At 36.7% G+C, this 23,699-nt stretch overlaps 1 protein-coding gene across 4 annotated transcripts in view; it reads right to left on the bottom strand.

Annotated features, from left to right (window-relative positions):
* Window positions 1–23,699, bottom strand: part of CRPPA (CDP-L-ribitol pyrophosphorylase A) — a 110,411-nt gene that overhangs the window by 20,574 nt on the left and 66,138 nt on the right. For 3 of the 4 annotated variants that reach the window (XM_032692549.1, XM_032692560.1, XM_032692572.1), the window contains exon 9: window positions 23,186–23,314. In XM_032692549.1, coding sequence (XP_032548440.1) covers window positions 23,186–23,314 — 129 coding nt within the window. Of the gene's footprint in view, window positions 1–21,227; window positions 21,337–23,185; window positions 23,315–23,699 lie in introns of all 4 variants that reach the window. The other variant, XR_004357919.1, reaches the window with a different exon arrangement.

The following is a 23,699-nucleotide window of genomic DNA, read 5'->3' as shown; positions in this document are numbered from 1 at the left end:
CTTTCCACTCTTCCTTGTGGTCAGTAACAGGAGTGGCTCTGCACATTAGAAGTCTCCATTTGCAGTATTTACTACACCAATCCCCCAACATAAAGTAAACCAATTAAACATGAACATTAGGAGTCCTAACAACTAATTGAGGACAATAGAGATGAGAAGTTCAAGAAGTTTCAGCAATAGTCAACATAGTATTAACCTCATTTGCATTTGTTAAATGCCCAGATTAAATACATGGAAGACAGAACATATCAGAAAAAGGAAATGTGCCTGTCAGATACTGTTGCTTAATTCATTGGAAGGTATACAGTGAAGCAACGGATGAATGACACATATTGTATGTAGTTCACAGATACTTCCAGTTCACTTAAAAGTTCATTTTAACAAATGAACAAAAGAGCTCCAAAAATGTCAACTACATTATGTTTAACTGCATGAGTTTACTTAGTCTATTCCCAAGCCATACCTATCACACCCACTGACTTAGGCAAGGACAATTGGTAATGAAGAAATATTTTCTAGTTTAATCTACTCAACCCCTACTCAACCTGTATTCAACAGAGCACTTCCAAGTTGCCTGAAGTCAAGTTTCAAATTGCAGGCATACACACCGGAGAAAGGAAAGTCCACTCTTCCTGTTCCATAGCTTGGTTCAAAGTTTGAATCATTTCTCAGTGAAGCATTTTTCACATCCCTTGTCAAGTCCGGTTCCATCTGCACCTTAGCCTTCCTGATCCCATCCCTACACATCAAATCCTATCCCTGTACTCTTCCCAGGTCATCTGTCCCTGCTTCCACTGGCTATGCATTTCCTTCTTACTCCTCAGTCTGAGGAGCAGATCCTTGCTCAGATCTTGAGAGGTCCCTTCCAACCTGAACAATTCTGTGATTCTGTGACTTGGAATTATGGGAAAATATTTTCTGACAGTGATATAGTAGTCATCAACCTGCAGGTATGACTGTCAACATTTACCAGAATATGAAGCAAAACTGGGGGCAAAAGGCCAGTACAAAAACTCAGTGTACCTTATTATCATACTAAGTAGCACCGTTCTCAGCTGTATAACACTATACAGCTACTATAATCTCAGCGCACTACTGAAATCACACACCTATCCTCACTGTTCTCTTAACAGACTGCTTGCAATTACCTATCTTATAATTTTTAGAATTCAATTTTACAGAGAGTAAAAATAAAAATTGATATGACTCTTACATGTCATATCAAACATAGTCCTGCTTTTTTAAGTTGGAGTGTGTGTGTTCCAAAAACGTGGTATTTGCTGTGCAAATAAGAGCATGGGTGGAGATACTGTATGTTGCTGAGCAGTCTTCAGTAATGTCATTCTGTATTACCACAAAAAGATGTTAAAGTTCTAGCTTTCCTGAAATAGTGAGATAGTGGGCTTATCCAGGGCATAATAATATTTTGTAAAGTATATGTGCATGGCAGCAGTAAGTTAACATTCCAAAAGTAAATCTCGGTGTGGCTAGCTGTAAAATCAGTATTACACCACTGTAACACAGTTTTCAATTCATATACTGCTGCAAGAATGGAATCAAATCCAAAGCCTCAAGTTTAGTGCCACAACTTGATGTCTTAAAACTCTGAGCAGTGCTTTCAAAATCACAGCATACATGTGCTCAGCTTTGATGGTGAAGTTAATGTAGATAGAGACACACTTCTGCTACGGCCTCACTCATGAAGTCCAGTCCCCACCATCATGAGATTTCAGCAAAACTTTAACAGAAACAAAGTTTAAATGACATTTATGGAGAAGTTGTTTAACAAACACCTGAGAGAACACATTATCTGATTGATAGTGGCTTATTATTGATACTGGCTGGTGAAGGGTCTGGAGTACATGTCCTGTGAGCAGTGGCTGAGGGAGCTGGGCTTGTTTGGCCTGGAGAAAAGGAGGTTCAGGGGAGACCTCATCACTCTCTACAACCACCTGAAAGGAGGGTGTACTGAGGTGGGGGTCAGTCTCTTCTCCCAGGCAACAAGTGATAGGACAAGAGGACATATTCTCAAGTTACACCAGGGGAGGTTCAGGTTGGACATCAGGAAGAATTTCTTCACAGTAGGGGTTGTCAGGCATTGGAACAGGCTGCCCAGAGAGGTGGTGGAGTCACCATCTCTGGAGATCTTCAAGCAATGACTGGACATGGCACTTAGTGCCATGGTCTAGTTGACAAGGTGGTGTCTGGTCAAAGGTTGGATTTGATGATCTTGTAGGTCTTTTCCAACCTGAATTATTCTGTGATTATTAACAGACAAGCCTTAAAATTGTTCATCAAACCAGCAAGTCACAAAGCATTTGTCTTGTATGCGTTGTGAGATTGGTGTTTAAACCTAAAAGAAAAGCACATTCTGAAGTCTGATCATTAAAATCAGCAGATTGTGCAAAGCTGTACAAAATTGCTGTGTTAATATTAACTAGCTTGAAATGTCCCTGCACACTGTGATAAAATGCTTTTTTAGAAACTGCATTCCCATCACTTCCAATTTTAAAACATTCTCTAGTTAATGACCAAAATACTACTTAGCAATAACAATGCTTATTGTTTTCACATTCTTTTCATCTTCAGTCTATCAAAATAAATTGCCATGGAAAAAAAAACAGATGATGAAGTCTGTTCCTACCAAGAGAAGATCCTTATCTACGTAATTTTTTTTTTAAATTATGAATTGAATTTCATGAAGCATTTCCCATCACAATTTGCTTTGTAAGAAATTTTAGCACACAGCCTCTTCGCTGCCTGCATGTTGTCTTCCTTACAACTACACTAGCAAGCACAATCCTGGATACCTGTAGGTAACTCAGGTCTGTGTAGGCTGCCAGTCTCACTTTAAAAGCATGTGAACAGCATTGAAATGGAGCCACCAGCTCCCCTTAGGACCACACTGCTCTTGAGTATGCTGCAGAATAATTCAGATTACCACATATACCCACTGGAGAGGGCTTACTGAACTTTAGGATATGTCAGAAAGAATTTCTAATTGTCGATATTTGAGCAATACTACCTGTTTGGGCCAGCCCGCTCAGGATATTTACTTTTAATGAGGGACATGAACAAAATAACATCTGGAGGTCTTTTACAGCCCTACCCCTTGTTAAAAAAAAATTAAAAGAAACGATTGTCTGACTTGATTGTTGTAATTTTTCTAGTAACTGTCAACCTTCTGTTGCCAATTATTTAAATATCAAAATAATATATTCCCCCGAGGCAATAAAAAGCAATAAAAATAAGAGCTGGCAATTATTACTTCCATTATAAAAATCTTGATCCAAAGAGTTCATCCAATTAGCAAAAGAATAAATTGCATAGTGTACCTTTTAGCTAAAGTGTATAATGCTGTTTTCATTTAGATTGCATTTAAGTCCAATGACAGTGAGCGAGAGTGACAGGGATCTATTTTGTGGGTCCTGCCATCTGGCACAGGATCCCTTGGCAGAGTCAGAGAACAACTGTTTAAACACCAGATGCTGTCAAGGGAGACAGTACTTGGTGAGAGGCAAGAGGGTAAAGATCAGTCAGATGGGAGTCTTACTGGGCTGCAAGATATCTTCTCCAAAGCAAAGCCTCTAGACTAGCAGCATCCAGGCTTTTTAGGTTTGACTTGACCAAAGCACCCATTCCAGACCACCTCTGCTCCATACCAGTAGCCAGAGGCATAGGAGATGAGTGGAAACTTCTAGGCAGGAGTGAGAAAGTAAGTAAAACGAAGATAATTTTGAGTAAATAATAAAGGTCACAGGTAATTCCATTGCTGAAAGGAGTAAGGGAAAGGGACTATTTGCCTGTAAAAAGGATGCTACTGTTGAAGGTGAAAGTAAGGAAAAGAGAATTTCCTGTTAAAAGATGAGAGGGGAGGTTGCCTGGCAAGGAAGAAAGGCGAGCAGCTGTTGCAGGAAGAGAAGAGAATTGCCTTTCCAGCGCAGAAGGAACAGATAGGTGAAGTCCAGGCATAGGATGGCTTGGATTAATATTTTAACCCAAGGAACTCAGGAAAAGAGTAGTTCCTGGGGTTTGCTAAATTCAGACTTCTTCGCCAAGTTGGGCAGCACAGTAAAATCAGATCAATAAAAAGTTGCAGTTGCTGCTGAGCACCTTGCAATTACATAATACACATTTTGTGGATTTTACTTCAGACAACTTCAAATCTAATGCTTAGATCAAGTGTTCTCACCTCAGCAATTCCAAGGATAGCTATATTTCATGAATCTTTGGTTTACAAGAAGCAGATATATGAACTAGATACTCTGGGAAGCACTTCATCATCCTTTTGTCTGTAACACATGATAATGCCAGGTGGCAGAAGCAGTGACAAGCAGCTCCCTTATAAGCCACATATGGAGTCAACTCTTATTTCTGTTTCTGCTTGTTTCTACTTTCTTACTGTCTTTGCTTACACAGCAGTGCCTCCATAAAGCCATCACAAATTTCCTGTCCATCCTGATCCTCCCTCTCCTACTTCTCCATCCATAGAATTTACTCCATGAGAATACCCCAGATGAACTGACTTCTGACTTCTTTCAACGGTGTATACATAACTCTATACAGATAATATCTTTTTCTTACAGGATCTGGTATGATCAAGTCTTGAAATTAAGAGATGTTTGCATTATTCATGAAAACTCCAGTGGAATCAGTCCTGGAGGGACAGTGACCACTGGCATTGAGGTCAATGGCAAAGACTACGAGGTTTTATTAGTCTGTGAGGGTATGAGCAGAACACTTCGGTAGTATATTCCACATGCAGCAATACAATATAGTATGATTGCACAGAGGTTCCCTTTCTCATACTAGTGTTAAAAATTGACCAAAAAAAAAAAAAAAAAGAGGCAACATACTGTTAAAATACTTAACACTTGTCAACTATGCTAATGTACTACAAAACTAATACCAGTGGATTATTTTGGAAAGACCCACCTAGGGTTCCACTTTCTATTTTGCTCAAGTATGAGTGGCCTGAAAACATTTCTATTTTGATAGCCTAAAGCAGCAATGAATAACTAAAAATCTTCTCCAAACCTTGTTCTGGTGCATCACAGTACAAAACTAAAATTTTGCAGTTAAAATGCCCACAAAATATAATTTACAACTCTTATGGGAGAAGCCTGTTATTCTTGCAAGTTTTAGCAAATCTGCTTATTTATTTTGATGGACTTGGGTTTTAAATTTTAGTTTGCAATTTCAAAGGAATAAATAGCCCTGCCATTGCTTTCTGTCACCTTTACAATCTTGCTTTAAAATGTTACCATCATAAATAAATTTCCATTGTCTTCCAAATTAAAAATTTTACTTTCCTAATCCCATTTTCTACGGTACTATCAAGCAGTCAGCAAGCACAGCAAGTTTTTTCTTTCAATAGGATAAATCAGCATCACTGCAGAATTCAGTTAATTGAGACACTAAAATTCTTTTTCCCTCAGTATCTGAGATGATAATTGGGTCTCCACTGAACATCTTTATCAGTCACTGAAAAAAGCTTTTTAATATGCATATGCAGTGAAATATGAGTAGTCTGGCACAATCATTTTCATAACTGAGTAGCTATTACAAATTCCATTTTCTTAAATAGCTGCATAAAACTGGAGAAAATCTCCACAGCTCTCCTATTCAAACTTTTGCTCCTGAGCTATCAACAAATAAGATTGCTGAAAAATTGAAATACCATTACTATGCCAACACGGATTGTGACACTAACTAAACTGTGCTTCTCAGAACCAGACATGTAGACAAACCTTTCATTCTCCTAGGACTCTGAGGTTCCAGCCTTCTACCCAGCCTACTTTAAATTCATCTTTCTTGAATATAATTAATCAAACCCCACATTGTTCATATACATATGTATAAACTAGAATGAGGTACCAAAATAAGTTCAGAAATACTACATAATTAATTTGCATGCCACAAAGAGAATATTTTCTTAAAATAACAGTGTTTTCTTTAAATACTATAATTGTGGAATATCAATAGGAGGGAATAAATTAGAAAAAATATGGGGACGGGGAAGCAAAAGAGGACAAAAAAGAAACCAAAACCCCACTATTTAGCCTAAAAGCTCAGAGTGAGGTAGAACCTTTCCTCTATTCTAAGCTTATGGTGAAGAATTCCTCACCACTTTTTCTTTCTTTCAAATCTGATCCTGTGTGTTCATTCCTCCCAGATCTTCTTACAAAAGATGACAGAGAGACTAAGATCTGTATCGCCAGATCTGGCCAGACACAGCATTCCCCAGAATGTGTTCCCCCACACAGAGCATAGCATCAATGGTCCTATCATCAATCACAGATGCTGAGAAATGAATATAAATATGCTTATTTCTAAACCTGATAGCTTGTTGATACTTGAAAAGAGATAAATCACTCTACAAGTATCTCATAAATAATGTTCACTCACAATGAAAGCATTAATAATTCCAATAGTATATATAAAGATCTATGCAGAATGCTATTCACCTATCACAGGGTGTGGAAAGGAAAAACTAATAGCATGAACAGTTCAAAAACTCTGAGACACAATAGACTTAAAAGATATAAAATGCTGTTGGAGAAAAATGAGGAATCACTAAGATCTTGTGAACTAAAGCTGTGAATCCATACACATTCCACTCCTCCGCAGATACCTGCCCGGGGCTACTATATGTCTAAAAGAGGGTGTCTGTGTAGAGATTTATGAATTAACTGCACTTGATTTTCAAAAACTGCTATTCATCATCGCAGCGTGTTTTCAACAAGGGCAGTCAAGCTAAATTGTTTCAGCTGAAGCCACTAAGTATTTGCTAACTTGATATTGATGTCAATTCCAGGGTGGAGAAAAGCACAGAAATTAAGGATTGTGGTAGGCCAATTTCACAAGAATTTTGCAGAGAACACAATTTTCTGACTTTTACAGCTCCTTTCTGCTACTTAAATTTTTACTAGAGCTCTCTCCTCCTCTTTGCTTATACTGAAACTCGTGTATCCTAGTTTAATCTCTGCTGAAAGATGCTGATGATCTCTAGTGAGTGGGAAAGACAGAATAACAAGAACATCGCTGGTACTTTTATTTATATTTGACAGTTTGAGCAAAAAAGAAAAGTTTTATAGTTGCTCCCACTTTACCCTTGATACCTTGATCCCTTCATCATCCTTCATGCCATGATGAACAGATACTGTTATCAATAATAAAAATAACACACTGTGTTTCTTCAATATAGCGTGCACCTGTAATACCTGGTAGGTCTGAGTGTTCCTGCATGGATGAGTATGGATAGGAATGTCTCATTTCAAAATAAACATTAGAAATTATATAATAAATATATAATTATCATCTGGATAAATGATAAAGACTTTAGACATCTGATTGCCTCTGAGTATAATTATAGTAATAAAAGTATTGCTGACTGATGAAGAAATGTACTATCTATGCAGCAGGGATTGCAAATCAACACTTTTTTTATACTATATTTAAAAACAGTTAAAAATCCAGTCTGCATTATAAAATTCATTGGTATATAAAATAATTATTCATTGGTATATAAAACAATTTACCTCTAGACTGTAGTAATTAATCCTTCTGGCTTTCTCCTCCCGTATTATCTTTTTACTCTGATGTATATTATTGTCACAATAAACTCATCAATTCAAGACAACACTTGGTCTTTACTGGATAAAACATGTTTATGTAAAATGCGTGATCATTGTCCTAAATCAGATCTTCAAGATATCTTTCATATATAGTAAAACATTGTCTCAGTGGATTAGTGCAAATATTTCCAAACATGCCTACAAAGCACAACCCTCAGAAACCTCCTATCTTATTGTAAAATCGTATCTTTAATCTTATTTTGCTCTCTGTATCCCTGGAGTGAATATTAAAAACAAGGCCTATTTTACAGTTGCCAAGTGGGGATACATCATCTGAACTGCAAATTTAAATTTAAATGCTTTAGATCTTTTAGAAAGATTAAAAACGTGAGTAGTGTTTTCATCTATATTTATGAAGTACTTATTGATAGAGTTTCCAAATTCTGTAAGTAGGGGTAGAAGAGCCTTCTCTCATTCAGAGATGAAGTGGTTATTACAATGCATTTCCTGTTCTCAGTGGAAGAGTTGTGGGCAGTGGTCTAGATTCCATTAAGCCACAATTGAGCCAAATTAAGCCAAATATAATTTTACATTGTATCCATTTTTGAGAAATAGGAAATATATTGTTCACTGTATCAATTTTCAATTTTAAAATACAAAGATTCACTCAAATGTCACAACTCCAGTAATTAAGGTGTTTCTGTGCAGACTATTTCAGGATATTTTTACATAAAGCATTTTAATATCATGTGATTTCACCCCACAAGACCCATGGAGAACAGCACTGACAAGTGGGGCAGACTACTAGAACTGGTAAAATGATGGGCTCTCTTATATACTCCACCTATGCCATTAAAAGGAAAGTTCATTGCTGCTGCCCTGCTTCCCAGCCTTTTTTCTTTCTCTCCCTCCTGCAATTTTCACTCCTATCTTGCCTTTTTTCTCTCCCTCCCTCTTTTTACCCCTTATCCTCTCGATACCAGGTGCCTGAGTTGAGATGGATTGTGAGCACATGAAAATCATTCTACCCCAACTCAACTAAAACCCAACTAAAACACATTGTACAATGGTACCAAATGGGCACAGTGCGCTGCAGTGTGTTCCCTAGGGAAAAAAATGGGGGGGAGCGGTGGAAAACAAAGTGTGTGGGGGGTTTATTCAAAGGCCTTGCAGAAGGGACAGTCATAGAGAAAGATGAAACCCAGGAAGAATAATTCATAATGAGTACAGAGGAATGCCTACAAATTTCAGGGTTGTAGCTTTCACTACCATCAACTATAGAGCGCATCACTTGGTTAAATATGGATTTATCATCAAATCATATAATATCCCGAGTTGGAAGGGACCCACAAGGATCATCAAGTCCAACTCCTGGTCCTGCACAGGAAACCCCCCAAAATTATGTCATGTGCCTGAAAGCATTGTCTTATAGGAAAAAAGGAAAATATATTCTTCATACTGTGTTGACTGTCCCTACCAGCATGTAGCTTATCTTCCTCATTAAAAAAAAGTGGAAAGAAGAATTTAAAGTTTTTAAGTCATTTACTGTAGCTTTAATCCCAGCTTAGCTCATTGCTCAAACTGGAAGGAGTCTCCATCAGCACCATCTCTATCAGGGATCCCTATGAATGGACAGAAGCTAGGACTCTTTATAGTGACTGCATAGAAGGAGGTGATAATCTCGTAAATAAGAAAGTATGCCGAAAGCACATAAACCCAGGATTTTGCCCACTTTTTGCAAAACACAATGTTAGGACAGTCTACAAGTATTTGGTAAGCGAACAAAACACAGAGCTAAAACCACACTGCATAGAGTAAATCTGCTTTCATCTTCTAAGAGAACTATACAATTAAGAACATTCCTTTCTTAAATGAAGAACCATCTCTACGGATAGTCAAGAAGGTTTTTCCTAATCTTATCCATAAAAGCATCTTATGTTTAAGTGGAAAGCTTTTGGTCAGTTTTACATTCATCTTGTATTCACCTTTGTTACAAAATAAAGTCAAATCCTAGGGATAACATAAATTAAGATCAAACACAATATGTAAGGATATCAACAGACTTACAGTGTTCACTAAAGCTTGTAGAAGTAATAATCATGCCACTACCAACAGTAAAATCATAGGAACAAAAACAGCCCACTGGACCACTACCATAGGAATGTACTAGCCTAACACCAAAGTACCGAGTCATAGAAGCATAGCACAGTTTGGGTTGGGAGTCATAGAAGCATAGCACAGTTTGGGTTGGAAGGAGGCTTTAAAGCTCAGCTAGTCCAAACCCCTGCAAAGAGTCAGAACATCTTCAACTAGACCAGGTTTCTCAGAGCACCATCCAACCTGAACATGAATGTTTCCAGGGAAAGGACATCCACCACCTCTCTGGGCAACCTATGCCAGTGTTTCACCACCCTCAGTGTAAGAAACTTCTTTATCTAATCTAAATCAACTCTCCTTCAGTTAAAAACCATTAAAGTTTCTAGTGCTTCTCTGCAACAACATCACTTTTGCTTGCACACTCAAATGCCTGTGTTCTTCGGCTGAAGAACAGTAGCAAGAAGGAGACATGGTTGCTACATTATGAGGATACAGAAGGCTTTTTCTGCCAAACTCTTGTCCTAGGATTTAAATGAAATTTGTTGCTGTACTTCAGTATGGAAACAACGTCAGGAGCCACGTGCAACTATCCCATTTCATATTAAAGTGATGCTGTCTCAAATGATTTAGTGATGTTTTAGGGTGGACACTGAGTATGAGTCCCATTTTGGCATAATTTAGTGTAATATGCTATAAATTAGCACTCTGAGCTACTCTGCCCAATGTTCCCATCCCAAGTGAATCTGATCTTTCACATCCTTAACTATCCTGGCAAGTACCCTCTTAAATACAGCTGTACTGCTTCTAGAAAAATAGAATATTGATACAGAATCACACCTTGATGGTTTCACCAGTGCTACTACATTTTTAGGAAAAGCTCATACTTTAAAATAAATTTCCTGTTATTTTTTTTCTGTGAAGAAAAAGCTACCTGCCCTGTTGTAGCACTTTAGTCCGTGATGGCCTTTGATTTGAGGCAAGAGTGAACATCATTTTCAAAAGGCAACATGAAGAAAGATCTTGGCCTATAAAAAAAGATGTATGTTACTGTGATTTGGGCAGTTGACTTTCAACAATAACCCTGAACACTTCTGTATGTCTGTGTGTTTGAAAAGATGTTGCTCATGTCCCACTTAACCATGAACATGTAGGTGGTAATTAGGCACAGAGCCAGTAAGTCTCCAAGCAGTTTCTCATAATGCTGTAATATCAATTACTACAAAATATGTCCTTACAAATAGAAGGGGAGAACAGCCTAATTCATACCACAAAGAATTAGAAGAGGAAAAATATAAAGAGTCAATTACATAACAGCTTTTGCCAAGTAGTGAAAAGCTGAAATGGATGGGTATACAAAACAAATATATGTTTCAGATGAGTTTTATCAAGTCAAGTAGGCAAGAAGGAAGGCAAAGAAAACAATGTTCACTTAAAAGAATAATCTTGTGAGTAGAGGATCTGGATGATTATTTTTTCTGTCTCTTATTTCTTTTTCTCTGTGTATGAAGAAGAAGAAACAATATTAGCCACTGGTTTTGTTCAGCACTGAACATTCAAATCCATCTCTTAGGAACAGACCAGTTTCAAGCTCTTACAGACAGGGCTACAAGGAGCTGCTGGCACATGAAATCATGCCTGCTCTTCCACTAGACATGCAAACCCTGAAACAACAAAAGCAGCACTACAGATGACGTGACTAGCAACTTACCAATGCTATTGCTCTGACACATAACCTGTCTCTGAAAAACCTTCAGCAGCTACTTTCTTACACCACTGAATTTTATCCCCACTCTCTTTCTTAGGATGAACTACTTCAGCAGAGAGATTATATTGTTTAGGAAAATTAATTCATTCAAGTGATAGAAAGACAGGTTTTTCCAATTCATGCCTGAAAAAGCAGGATGGCAAGGTATCTTGTAGCAAAACTTTGATCAGTCAGAGACAGAATTAAGGAAAATGAGGAAATCATCTGAATTCACTAGGCCAATTGTTCAGTAAGCGCTAGAAAGAACATAACTAACATTTATTGGATGATTCTAGGCAGTAAAACTGTAAAACACTTCTCTCAATCATCAGGAGAAACAAACTGCAAACAAATCACCTAAGCTTTCAGTAGAATGTTAAAAAGCTAAAAAGCAGCATCTACAGATAACTATAATTGTTATCTTTTCCAAATTTTCGATCTATTGCAAAGTTTATGCAAAATTTTAAAAAGTACTGTGCACTTGCCTTCTCTTCCTGTGACACATTAGTAAGAGTTATTAATAAGTTCATCAACAAAATCTTACATCAATTGGATGCAATAAATGCATGGCTAGCTGCTAGTTGATCTGAGCAATGGAGCCCCTCTCCTATGAGGAAAGGATGAGGGAGTTGGGACTGAAGCCTGAAAAAGAGAAGGCTTCAGGGTGACCTAGCAACCTGCCAGTATCTGAAGGGAACTTACTGGAAAAATGGGGCAAGACTATTTACAAGAGCACGTAGCGACAGGACAAGGGGGAATGGTGTCAGAGTATGTTTAGATTAGATATTCATAAGAAATTCTTTACTGTGAGGGTGGTGAGGCACTGGAATAGGTTGCCCAGGCAAGTTGTGGATGTCCCGTGCTTGGCAGCATTCAAGGACAGGCTGGATGGGGCTTTGAGCAATCTGGTCTGGTTGAAAGTGTCTCTGCCCATGGCAGGGAGGTTGGAATTAGATGATCTTCAAGGTTCCCTCCAATCCAAGACATTCTATGATTGTATGATATTTAGTAACACAGCTAACTACCTAAAATTAGTTTTGGAATAAACTTCAGTAAACGGAATTTTGACATACAAACATGCTTAATGGAATTTTATGAGCTCCCAAAAAGTGCAATAAATCACCCAAAACATTTTGAAGCTTTATAAACACAGCATACTCATCTCCTCTCCAAAAGATTTGGAAACAGGAAATGCAGAAAACATATTATGCCATAAAAAAATTAACTCTCCAAGCTATTTCTTCTAGAGAAATTCTAGTTAAAATTATTTTCATAGAAACAGTGTGCAGTACATAGAAGCAATACTGCCACTTTCAATATAACTTTTAAACAAGGATTTGGTATGGCTTTATGAGAATGGGTTTAAATTTACTCTTGACCCACATCGTATTGCAAGACACACCAGGGCAAACTACCTTTAAAACACCTGAGTGAGATATCTAAGGCATTGACGAAATTCCCCTTTAAATCTGGCACATCACTAGTGCCAAAGTAGAGACTGTTGTTCAAAAGAAGGTTTTTCATCACTAAACTTTTAGTAGCAATTTAGCAGTTAAGATTTCTTGCAGAAGTGTCACTTTTAAAGCTGTTGAAGGTTTATTCAAAAAACTAAGTACAAAACTAAGCAGGTATCAGTTAAAGAGTGGAACTCTCAGCATATCCATTAGTTAAAGCATGATTACTCTGACTGAAACTTCAACTTTGCTCACTAAAAGTAAGAGCTCCTGTACACCTGTCACAGCATCAGAGTAATTATAACTGATCATCTACTCATGCACACAGAGGACACCGTGGTTTCTATCAGACCAAACCTGCCCAGCCAGAGATGGAAGGTGAAAGCTGAGAAGTGACCCACAGCCTTATGTGGGTCTCCCATGTTGACGGACCTAAAACCATACTCTGTTTAGAGGTTCATTTACCTCACCCTCTCCTGTGGGATCAAACACCCAGTTACAAATTTACCAGATCACATATCTAGCATTTATAATCTGCCTTACCTCCCTTTGTGTTCCTGAAAATGAGTTTATGATAAAGTATTGGTTGGAACAATAAGCTCCTCCCAAAGATGCATTTGCAGTACAGCATAACAAAATGGACAAGCAGTTTGAGAGAAAATGTCACAAAATCCTTTCCTATCCTAAAATATCTCCCCTTTTAGACATTATTCCCTAATGGGATTCTAATAATATTATCTTTTTCTTTTTCCTTCTTGATGGATAACATAATGCTTAAAGAAGGTTTTCAACATAAAACATTTTATCTATAACAAACACAGCATACTCTGCTCCCATAATTTGAAGATACTCTCAATACAAACTTTCCACTGGAAACCTTTTCCATACAAATTTTCAGGTAACTAGACCTTTCATACCAACCACTGTTGAACAGGTTCTGAAAAATTGAAATCAGCAAGGTTAAAGTGTAGAACCTAAATATTTCAGTCTCTTTGCAGAAATGTAATTATTTTTAGGACATAATCATTTCAGTGTGTTAATTATTCATCAGGATGCAAAATAAAAGTTATATTACTGACTAATACAAGCATCTGTACCATTTTATGGATGGTTTTAAAAATTCAAGAAATAAACACAAATTCTAAAACATTAATACCTTTGCCTCAGTTTTTCTTTTGCCCAAACATAAAGTGCCAAGCACAGACTCCTCCTCAGCCACTGCCACTAACTGTTAAGAAACAGAATTCAAAATGTTTTATCCCTACTCTAGGTGACTGCATCATGTTTTGCTCACTCATCCCATACTTTACATAACAAGGACTTAAACCTCCAAAAGTTATGTAACATACACATCTAGTAGAGAAGGAGGGAAAATGTTTTAATAAAAATTTCTTATCTACAGGCCGAGGAAAAGCTGCACATGACCAGGAGTCAGCACAAGAAATGGAGCTTCACTCTGACCCAGAGAGGGTGGTCAGAAGAAATTTAACTTTTACAGAAGTAACTAACACCCCCTCTGCCTTCAAAGACAGAATCAAAAGAGAACATTTACTCTCTGCTTCAGAGGCAAAGGCACATGCTGTCCCTCTCGACAGCACCAAGTATTTTTGGTTCATGAACTCTATGAGCACATAATGATAGTTATGCCATAATTCCATGGAGAAATCTTTGTGCCTTGAACATTGCAAGCATAGAGCACACTTTGAGGACAAAAATGAAAAGCTGAAGTACGTACGGAACTGGTATCAGATCTAGTTGAAGGAAAGCTCTGAAGTCATTTTACCTCATTTTGATTAATGAAAGATCTCAAAGGACAGGGAGAAGCATCTAAAATTGCACAGCTCAGGGAGCAAGTCTATGTGTAGTCAGTCTTACAAAGTATACTTCATTTTACTGCCATTGTTTAAGTAGAAATCACACATTATCTCTGTCTCAGATCTTTTGCTAAAGTTTTGCCTACAAAATTCAACACCTGGTCTGCTAAATTTAAGCAGAGAACACCAGAATTAAATACACGAGTTAGAGACACTTGAGCATGTAGCTGCATAAGAATGGAAAGACTGAATCAGGGAAAAAGTTGAAGTGCACACTTGTGCTGTTGCCAGTACCACACAGGTTGAATAAAACTCAAATGTAAACAACCCCATTTTTTTAAAGATTCAGCTTGGTGGAAACTTCAGAGATCAAATGAAACAGATTTATTTAAGTACATTGTGAAGTAATGGGACATGACACTAAGAAAAAAGTAAGAATTTTGAGCTGGTGAGAAAGAACACTGCAAGGCTTGGAAAACAGTTAAAATACTATTTAGGAAGATGAATAAAATTTCGCATAGGAAAGCAAGTGCTCAAAGAATGTTTTAAAATAAAATATAATGAGTTCAGACTGAAAGTGCTAGAAAATCTATAATGGTGCAATTTTCCACTTTTATTCAATCAAAGAATCTGATAGGAAAATAACCTCCAGAAAATACTTCACAACAAAATCCAGATTAAAATCACTATCCAATGTAGTTTCCTATGATCTGACCTCTGTTAATCCTAAACCCATGCATTTCCATATCTTAAGAGAACAGTTTAATCTAACTTTAAGTTCTCTGCATCTCACAATCTTAAGATATGAACATATTTTCATATTCAGATGTTTCAAAACATTTTTAGATGAAAGCCAGCAGAAATGTTTAGAAACTTAACATTAGTGAGACAAAGCTGCCACAAGACTTGCTCCTGTTATCCTTAAAGGTTAAAAAATAAATAGCCCTCAGCAACCACAAGCAAGCAGTAGAATGCACTCAGAGATTGTTCTGGCCTTATGATAGGTGAAGAGAAACAACAAATATTTATTGGCTGTAAGTGAATTTGCTTCTCTCTCTGCTTGGACTAGATACTGCTTTCAGCAAGCTCTGTGAGCTGCTTGGTGTGAATATGGGTAAGCAATGCTGAAGGAGCAAGGGTGTGTTTGCACTTTGAATGCAGACACTGACCAGATAACATGAGGCAAGTGCCTAATGAGAGACCATGGCTGACAAGGGCATAAACACATGTTCACAGACGTCAGGCCCTTTGCATGAAAATGTTCTCACCATTTCTCCATAAAGACAGAGATATACAGAATGTGATTGGAGAGACAGAGCACCTCTCCTACGACTATAGTCTAAGAGAGCTGGGGTTGTTCCACCTGGAGAAGAGAAAGCTCCAGGGAGACCTTATAGCAGCCTTCCAGTACCTAAAGGGGGCTTATAACAAAGATAGGGACAAACTTTTTAGTAAGGCCTGTAGCAATAGGACAAGAGTTTTAAACTAAACTAAAACTAAACTAAAACAATGATGTTAAACTAAAAAGTGGTAAGTTTAGATTATATATAAGGAAGAAGTTTTTTACAATGAGGGTGGTGAGACACTGGAGCAGGTTGCCCAGAGAGGGGGTAACATTCAAGGTCAGGCTAGACAAGGCTCTGAACAACCTGATCTATTGGAAGATGTCCAGGCTCATTGCAGAGGGGGTCAACGAGATCATCTTTACAGGTCCCTTCCAACACAAAAGATTATCATTCTATGATATAGGAGAGGAAAACTATTCTCATACAGCACAAAACCCCACACATTGGAACTGAAAGATAGTCAATATGCATGAAACATGCTGTGCTAGAAATCTCAGCAGGGAAAATACAGCTATGACATGTGGTTGTAGCTGAAAAAAAAGAGAAAAATGTCTGCCCAGATATGGCAAAATTTGCAAATATCTGCTGAATAACAAATCCACGGAGATGGGCCGCAACAGGATCCGGAAGATCCTCGAAGCACAGGACAATAATAACAAAGCAAGAAAAGAAAAATGGTAATAGAAGAGAAACAGAACTGAAGGATTTGTTTCCTGTTAAACAGAAAATAAACAGGTCAAATGATAAGAAATCTTGCAAAAAGAATCAGGTAGTACAGCAAGACCTACAAGAAGAGTCAAGATTCTGGGTTCTGAAAGAGCCAGAATCAAAAGGCAAGAAAGAGGAGGGCAACATTGCAGACTGAGGGAAAAAGACAGAACAAACTGCAGGTGAGTGGCTGGGGAAGAGAGAGTTAAGAAATCAAACCAACACAAGAAGAAACAATGTTTTGTATTATATTTTGCATTTAGGATACAGATCTGTCACAGAATGGAACAAAGCTAAGGAAAAGAGCCTGGATTACATATGTTGAATATAAAATGACAAAGGGATAGAAATGAAATAATGAAAAATTGAGGAAACTTGTTAAAAAGAAGGTAAATGAGTAGTTAAGAGTATTAAATCCTCACAGGAAATATGGAACACAAGGTAACCATACTGAAAGCACAAAGCCAAATGATGCTGCCTTACAGGCCTGGGGGGAATGGCTCAAGAAAGGGCAGAAGGAGGGCAGTATGGGAGGTTATAAGAACAAGAAAGTATCCTCCAAAAATATGTAGACATGCCCAGATAGAAAAAATAGAGAGAATAACATGTTTTGGCATAGTAAATATAAAAAAACCAGAACAGCAAACAAAAAAGCCCCAACCAACCATAAAAAGATTTTGAGGAACAACTAGCAAAAACCAGTAATTAATCTTTCCTCATACACAGCAGAAGCAGGAAGTCTGCCAGAGAGTCTGTAGGGCCAACTGATGATCAACGGGTACAGCGGGCACACAGGAAAGACACAGTGATTGCAGGGAAACTACATTAATTCTTTGAATTGGTGTGGGGAAATTCATATGCCGGATCCCCTCTTTGTAAATGGCCAACTAACCTGTAAAACTGCAGTTACTGTAGAAGAGGTATGGAAGAAATTAAAGAGAGGAATGTGACAAATCCTCAGGACTATGGGGTATTCACCCAACAGCTCAGTTCCTAGTGGTGTGCATCATCTCTAGTTTAAAAATTGCCTCAGTAGGCACGACTGTGTGGGAGTACTTTCAAACTTAAAACAAGAATAGAAGGCCATACATCTGTACCAGACAATTTAACAAAAATGTTAAGTACTTGACAGTAATAGCAGAGGGCAAGTTAAAGATGATGGTAAAGTCAACGTGTCTTTCTTTTAAGGTTTGACTTTGCAATCTTACTCCATTTCTCCAAAGGACAGTTGATTGAATTTATTGGGATTTCCAAGACTCTCAACAAATTTCCTTGCCAAAGGTTTTTAAGAAAATTAAGGTCCTAGAAGATAAGACAGAAGTCCTCACAGGGATAAATTCTTGCTCCAGAGTATAGAGGGTAGGAGTAAATGGTTAGTCCTCAGAACAGAACCCACGTAGTTCAGGTGGGATTTGTTATAGGATCTATGTTGTTCAACACATTCATAAATGAACTGGAAAAATGAGTAAACAATAACATGAATTTGCTTATGATACAAAGTTAATTAGGGTAGGGGCTGACTAAAATGAAATGCAGAAAGATCATTATGAATTGAGTAAATAGGCAATAAAATGATAAATGAATGTAAAACAATACCTGTAGATTTCACATTTTAAATGATGGGAACCTCAGCAGACCAGAAGAAAGAACTTGTGTTTAGGACACTATTTTGTGAAGAAACATCTCCCTTTCTTTGTTTTCCAGTCTATCTAGTTGTTCATTAGGAGACACACTGGAGGCTAAGAGTTTACATGGACCTCAGGGGACATGACAAGAGCATGAAACAGAAATCCCTCAGGACCAGTTATCTGCTAAATCACATCTCTGGAGGACAGCATGGAAGCCAGGTGAGAAGACTAATTTTTAATGCCCAGCTTAGCATTGCTTTAAGTTGAGAATTGCAGCACTAACAACTCAAAAGTGGAACTGTCCCTAAACAGATACAAGGAATTTCAGAGGTTTCTGTTAGGCAAGCTAGCAATGGAAAAGTTAAAAGCCATTTGTTTGCAAACAAAATTTTGTGTCAAAATCCTTTCATCTTAAATGTTTATATGTTTCCACTAAGAGATAGCAGGTCAACATCAAAGCTTTCATAAGGCAAAAAAAAAAAAAATCAGAATCATTCGTACTAACAGATTTGAAGATGAAACTCTGATTTGATGCTCGTGGTATTTTGTTTTGCAAATGGTTCCAATTCAATGTTTATTTCCTATTACATTAAAGTATCTAGAATAATTAATAATTACATACTTTTCTAAGTTGCTATATTGTATATTTCATATTTTCCTCTAGAGAGCTCAGCATTTCAGCTTTAATCCACTTGTTCCCCAAATTCCAGTCCATACTATGAAGCTATTTTAGAGTAAAACATTTTATACAACTAAAATATTCACAAAAGAAACAACTGGCAACCTTTATTACCTAACACTGCCAGAATGGCTGAACTGGGGTGTAAGAGAAAGATGCTTAAAGACTGTTTTATGAAGACAGGACTTTAAGATAAGTCTACATGCCTTAATCATTTTGGCTGACAAGGTGATGGAAGAACTCTGATTTCTCCAATTATAAGTTCAATAGCTGAAACAAGACTAAAAAGGTCATGTGTAAGAGACATAAAACATTAACCTCATCATTTAACAACCTCAGCTTGTTAAACTCCTAGAAGTTGTAATAGCAGAGACAAATTGAGCAACTTTCTGACCTTTCTCTGATAAAAACCTATACAGTTACTTAATGAAAATCCAAAAGTTACCAATTATTTTTCTTAAAAGCCCATCATCCTCAGACAGAATTTGGTACTGCACTGCAAAGTTAGTTTGTGGAAATGCTTCATTTGATTGCCCTTAGTAGAGCTGCACGGTTATAATAAATCTACTAATTTATTACCTGTTTTGGCTAGAAAAGCATGAAGACTTCAGGGGAAAAAAGGAAAGGCAAGAGAGAGAACAACAGAGAAAGATAAGCAGCAAGAGAAAACGAGCAAGAAAATATATACAAGAGCATGTATGTATTCAAGGTAGACACACCGAAACCCTAAAATAGAAGAATAGCAGTCACAATTTGTTGATCAATATGATCCACACTATCTAATAAAAAAAGCAGTAGTATAGCCAAGCAGCTGTGCTTCCCACAACTGTACACACCACAGTGCTGCAAGCAAAAATGAGATTTCAAGGTTCTGTGTTTATGACCTTTCCTGACTCAAAGCCCAAAGTTTAACCAAAACTTTGGTAAATTTTGAACTAACATATTTCTTAATTCGCTAATGTTCCAGAAACATCTTTTTTTATTTCTTGACAACCTCTGAATGGTACAAAACAGATGAAGAAGGCTTGTTTGATCAAACAGATTTCAGCTCAAAATACAAAGCAACCTACCTTTTTTATTTCTGCATATATTACATAGCAGGAAAAAAATATTCACTCATGTATTTCTCTGGAACTACTCAGCTTTCTGTCTTTCGAACATTAAATTTGGAACTGATTTTCTGGAGTTAAGTAGTATAAATATTTCATTGACAGGAATCTTAGAACTTTCAAACAATTACGATACTGATATGTAAAAATATATACAAATATGTTGTACTAACAGCAGTTGTTACAAACAGTATGACTAAATCTATGTTTAAAACCTGTGCTATTTTCAGAACTTCCTGTAGTTTCTTGTAGTTCTATTTCAGAAGTCAGTGTTTGTAAATCTTTTTCTACCTATTGCAAAATATGCACTAGTGACTGATTGCAGACAGTAGTAATAATTAAAGATAAAAGAGTGTCCAGCCTCCATAAGTATTCATCTTTGGATTTACTGATGAATGACCGGCTAGGACTTTGTATTAATAAGCTTACAGATGTTGATTTCTATTAGGTTACTCACATAGAAAATTTCAAAGTGATTTGGTTTCCCTCTCTGTCCCAAACTCTGTGGAATCAAGATCACTCAGGCTCATCACATATTTGCACAATTTTCCGTGATGAAAGAATGAATAGGCCATAGGATCCCAATACTTCAAAGCTCAATTTCTGACTCTTGAAAATACTAAACAGTAATTAACAGTCTTAAGGACTTCTATGAATAAATGTAGGTTTCCAGATTGATTACGATCTATTATGTCATTGCAGGCGAAATAAAAAAATGGCATTTTGAAAAACAACAAAAAAAGAAGTCCTCAAGCAGCATTCCAATCATTTTAATCAGATTGCAATCATTTGACCAATTCAGTTATAATTCTTAAATGAATTAAGAAGCACGCAGGGGTCATGTAGGGCAGGACTCATTTGTTTTCAATGAGTTTTCAAAGCTTTAGTTTGTGATCTTACTTCATTTGCCCTTCAGGCTCATTATCTCACTACTAGTTGCCAAACCACCTTCTGCTTTGCAGATTATTCCATTTGGGGTTGTGTTCCCTGTTTTGAGAACTACTGCCTTAATGTTTGCACATAATACTATATCAAGGGATCTTTGATGAAAAAGAAAGCATAAATGTTTACCTTTGGGGTTTACCAAGTCAGACAGAAAACACTTTTAGCACTCTTAAGTATTTCTTGAACCATGAAGCACACTGTAGATGATCCTCTTGTCTTCAGAAAGTCTTTAAGGCTACAATAAGTGTCCAGTATGTTTGCATAAGAAATCACCCACAGTTCAGTTTTCTTTTAGTTTCAACAACTTCATAACAATTATTCTGTTGTGCCATTTGTCTCTTTTTAGTGTATGGACTGTGATTTTTCTGGCTGTCAGTGAATAGTTCCTTTATCTTAATCAAACAGAAGTTTCAGAGGCAAAAGTATTTGGAGTCCCCTTACCCCAGGCAAGCCTTAGCACATATTTGCTGTTCTGACCGTACATTTTGTCATTTACCTCTCTGAAATAGGATTATTTTAAATTAATACAGTTCTATAACCAAGATATATTAGTTATTAGCATTGCTTTCATATTTTAAAGCTTTCTGTGGCTTTCTATGTCCATCCAAACATGCTTTATTTTGGATGATCACTGTTCCTTTTTATTCTTTGTGAAAAGTAATAAAGTTATTACTGAAACCTACAGGCTAAGATTTTATTACTGTAACCTTTACAAGCTACTGAATTTGAATTCCTATGATAGGAAATGCTGCTTATATTTTCTGCGTGCTGACTATTTTTTGTAATTCTCTTACCACCAAGGATCAGGAACTTCCATTCAGATCTCTTACTGCTCTTATACATGCTAGTTAATGTAAAATGTTTTGGTGCCATGGTCATAAAAATCCACCAATGATTATAAAAGTTTTCCTTTTTCTCAGCTTTACTTTTCAGCTTTACTAACCAGTGCTATCCACATATGTCTCTTTGATCCACGTGAATACTCAATGAATTTTAAAAGGAAAAAATTATAGTTACGCTCAAGCAATATTTGCAGTGTTACTTTTTACCATGCTAAGGTGCCTCAGAGCTGTTTCCAACAGTTATTCAAATTGTTTTTACTAATGGAAGCCAGTTCACCCTGGAAAAAATGGGGCTTGGTAGTACCAGAAAGAAGACGGAAAATAACTGTATACCCCTGTATGTTTTACAAACAAGAGACAAACTAAAATCATATAATAGCAATATTCATATTCTGTTGGCATCAAAAGTCTGTAAAAGCATAAACTGATAGGTATTGATACTTATAGCTCTTAATAAAACCAGAGAATTTGAAGGGATAATCAAGTGCTTGGTATACCAGAAAAAGACACAAAACTATAGCCATATTTAACAATTATATATAAACACCTAATTCAACCAAAAAAAAAATCAGTTAAGATTACATTTATTCTTCTTTGTTAAAGTTCCTATTGAATATCTAACTTACTACTTCCTTCACTGCTGACTGAATTAAGAATCTGCAAAACTATATCTGCACTGGAGGCAAGGCAGCCCACTCTTCTGGCTGAAAGAACATGTATCCCAGGCAAAACAGTTTATTTTAAATAGCTTTTGTGAGTACAAAGGATGCTGAAGTGGTAACCCTTTTTGCCTCCACTTGAGGCAATTTACTACTATAACAGAGACAGACACTGTCTCAACACCTATATGCTATGCCTTTCCTGTCCCCTGAATACCAAACACTGTTTTGATGAGGGATGTAAAATACTGCTGAACCACTGACTGAATGTACTTTTACTATTTTTTACCTTTTTAATGCTGCACAAAGCAAGTTTCAAAGCAGAAAAGCAAAACGGGCCCTGATGTTTTCATGTGCTTCTAAAAAATGTTTACCATTTATTCCTCCCAAATCAAAAAGCTTACATTTTTGCCTATAACTCCAGGCTTGTCTGAATTTTGAACAAGAACAGGCAAGAATCTTCAAAAAAATCCTTTTCAAGTCACATTTATTTCCCTTTGATTTTGTTTTAAATGAAGATTCTACCATTAATCATATAAATGGCAAAAGAAGATAATTTGCACATAGAAAAATAATTACATACCTTATATTGGATAAGGAGACCATAAACCAAAATGTTTTTCTTTTTAGTTTCCCTTGCAAATTTCTTGATGCTAGCTAGTTCTTCCATCCCAATGCTGAAAGAATTATTTCCTGATATATCCAAGTACACCTGGAAAGGAACAAATAAGGAAAAAAAAAATCCATTTTTTCCATAGTATGCCATTCTAGACTGCCAAATTTTAGTTATGTTTTCGTGTTATGTTAAGCACACATAAAAATACAGGCTAACAAATGTTTTTCTTAGCTAGCTTCTATTACTATTGAACTCCACTGCTTATACATTTAGTGACATGAAAATTATTTCTTTTCAAAACACAATGAAACCAGAACACATCAAAACACAATGTAGTAACTGCATCTTAAAAATATTCAATTAAATCAGAAAAACAAATACCATTCTTTTCTAAGTTCTATTCTAACTTTCACAGTTGGTTGGGGTTTGGGTTTGGGGTTTTTTTTTACTATCAGGGTACTACAGAAATACAGATTTTTTC

Source organism: Chiroxiphia lanceolata, chromosome 1, assembly GCF_009829145.1.
Source record: "Chiroxiphia lanceolata isolate bChiLan1 chromosome 1, bChiLan1.pri, whole genome shotgun sequence".
In the NCBI taxonomy this organism is placed as follows: Eukaryota; Metazoa; Chordata; class Aves; order Passeriformes; family Pipridae; genus Chiroxiphia; species Chiroxiphia lanceolata.
The sequence above is the reverse complement of the archived record's forward strand: the minus strand, read 5'-3'. Positions and strand labels throughout refer to the sequence as shown.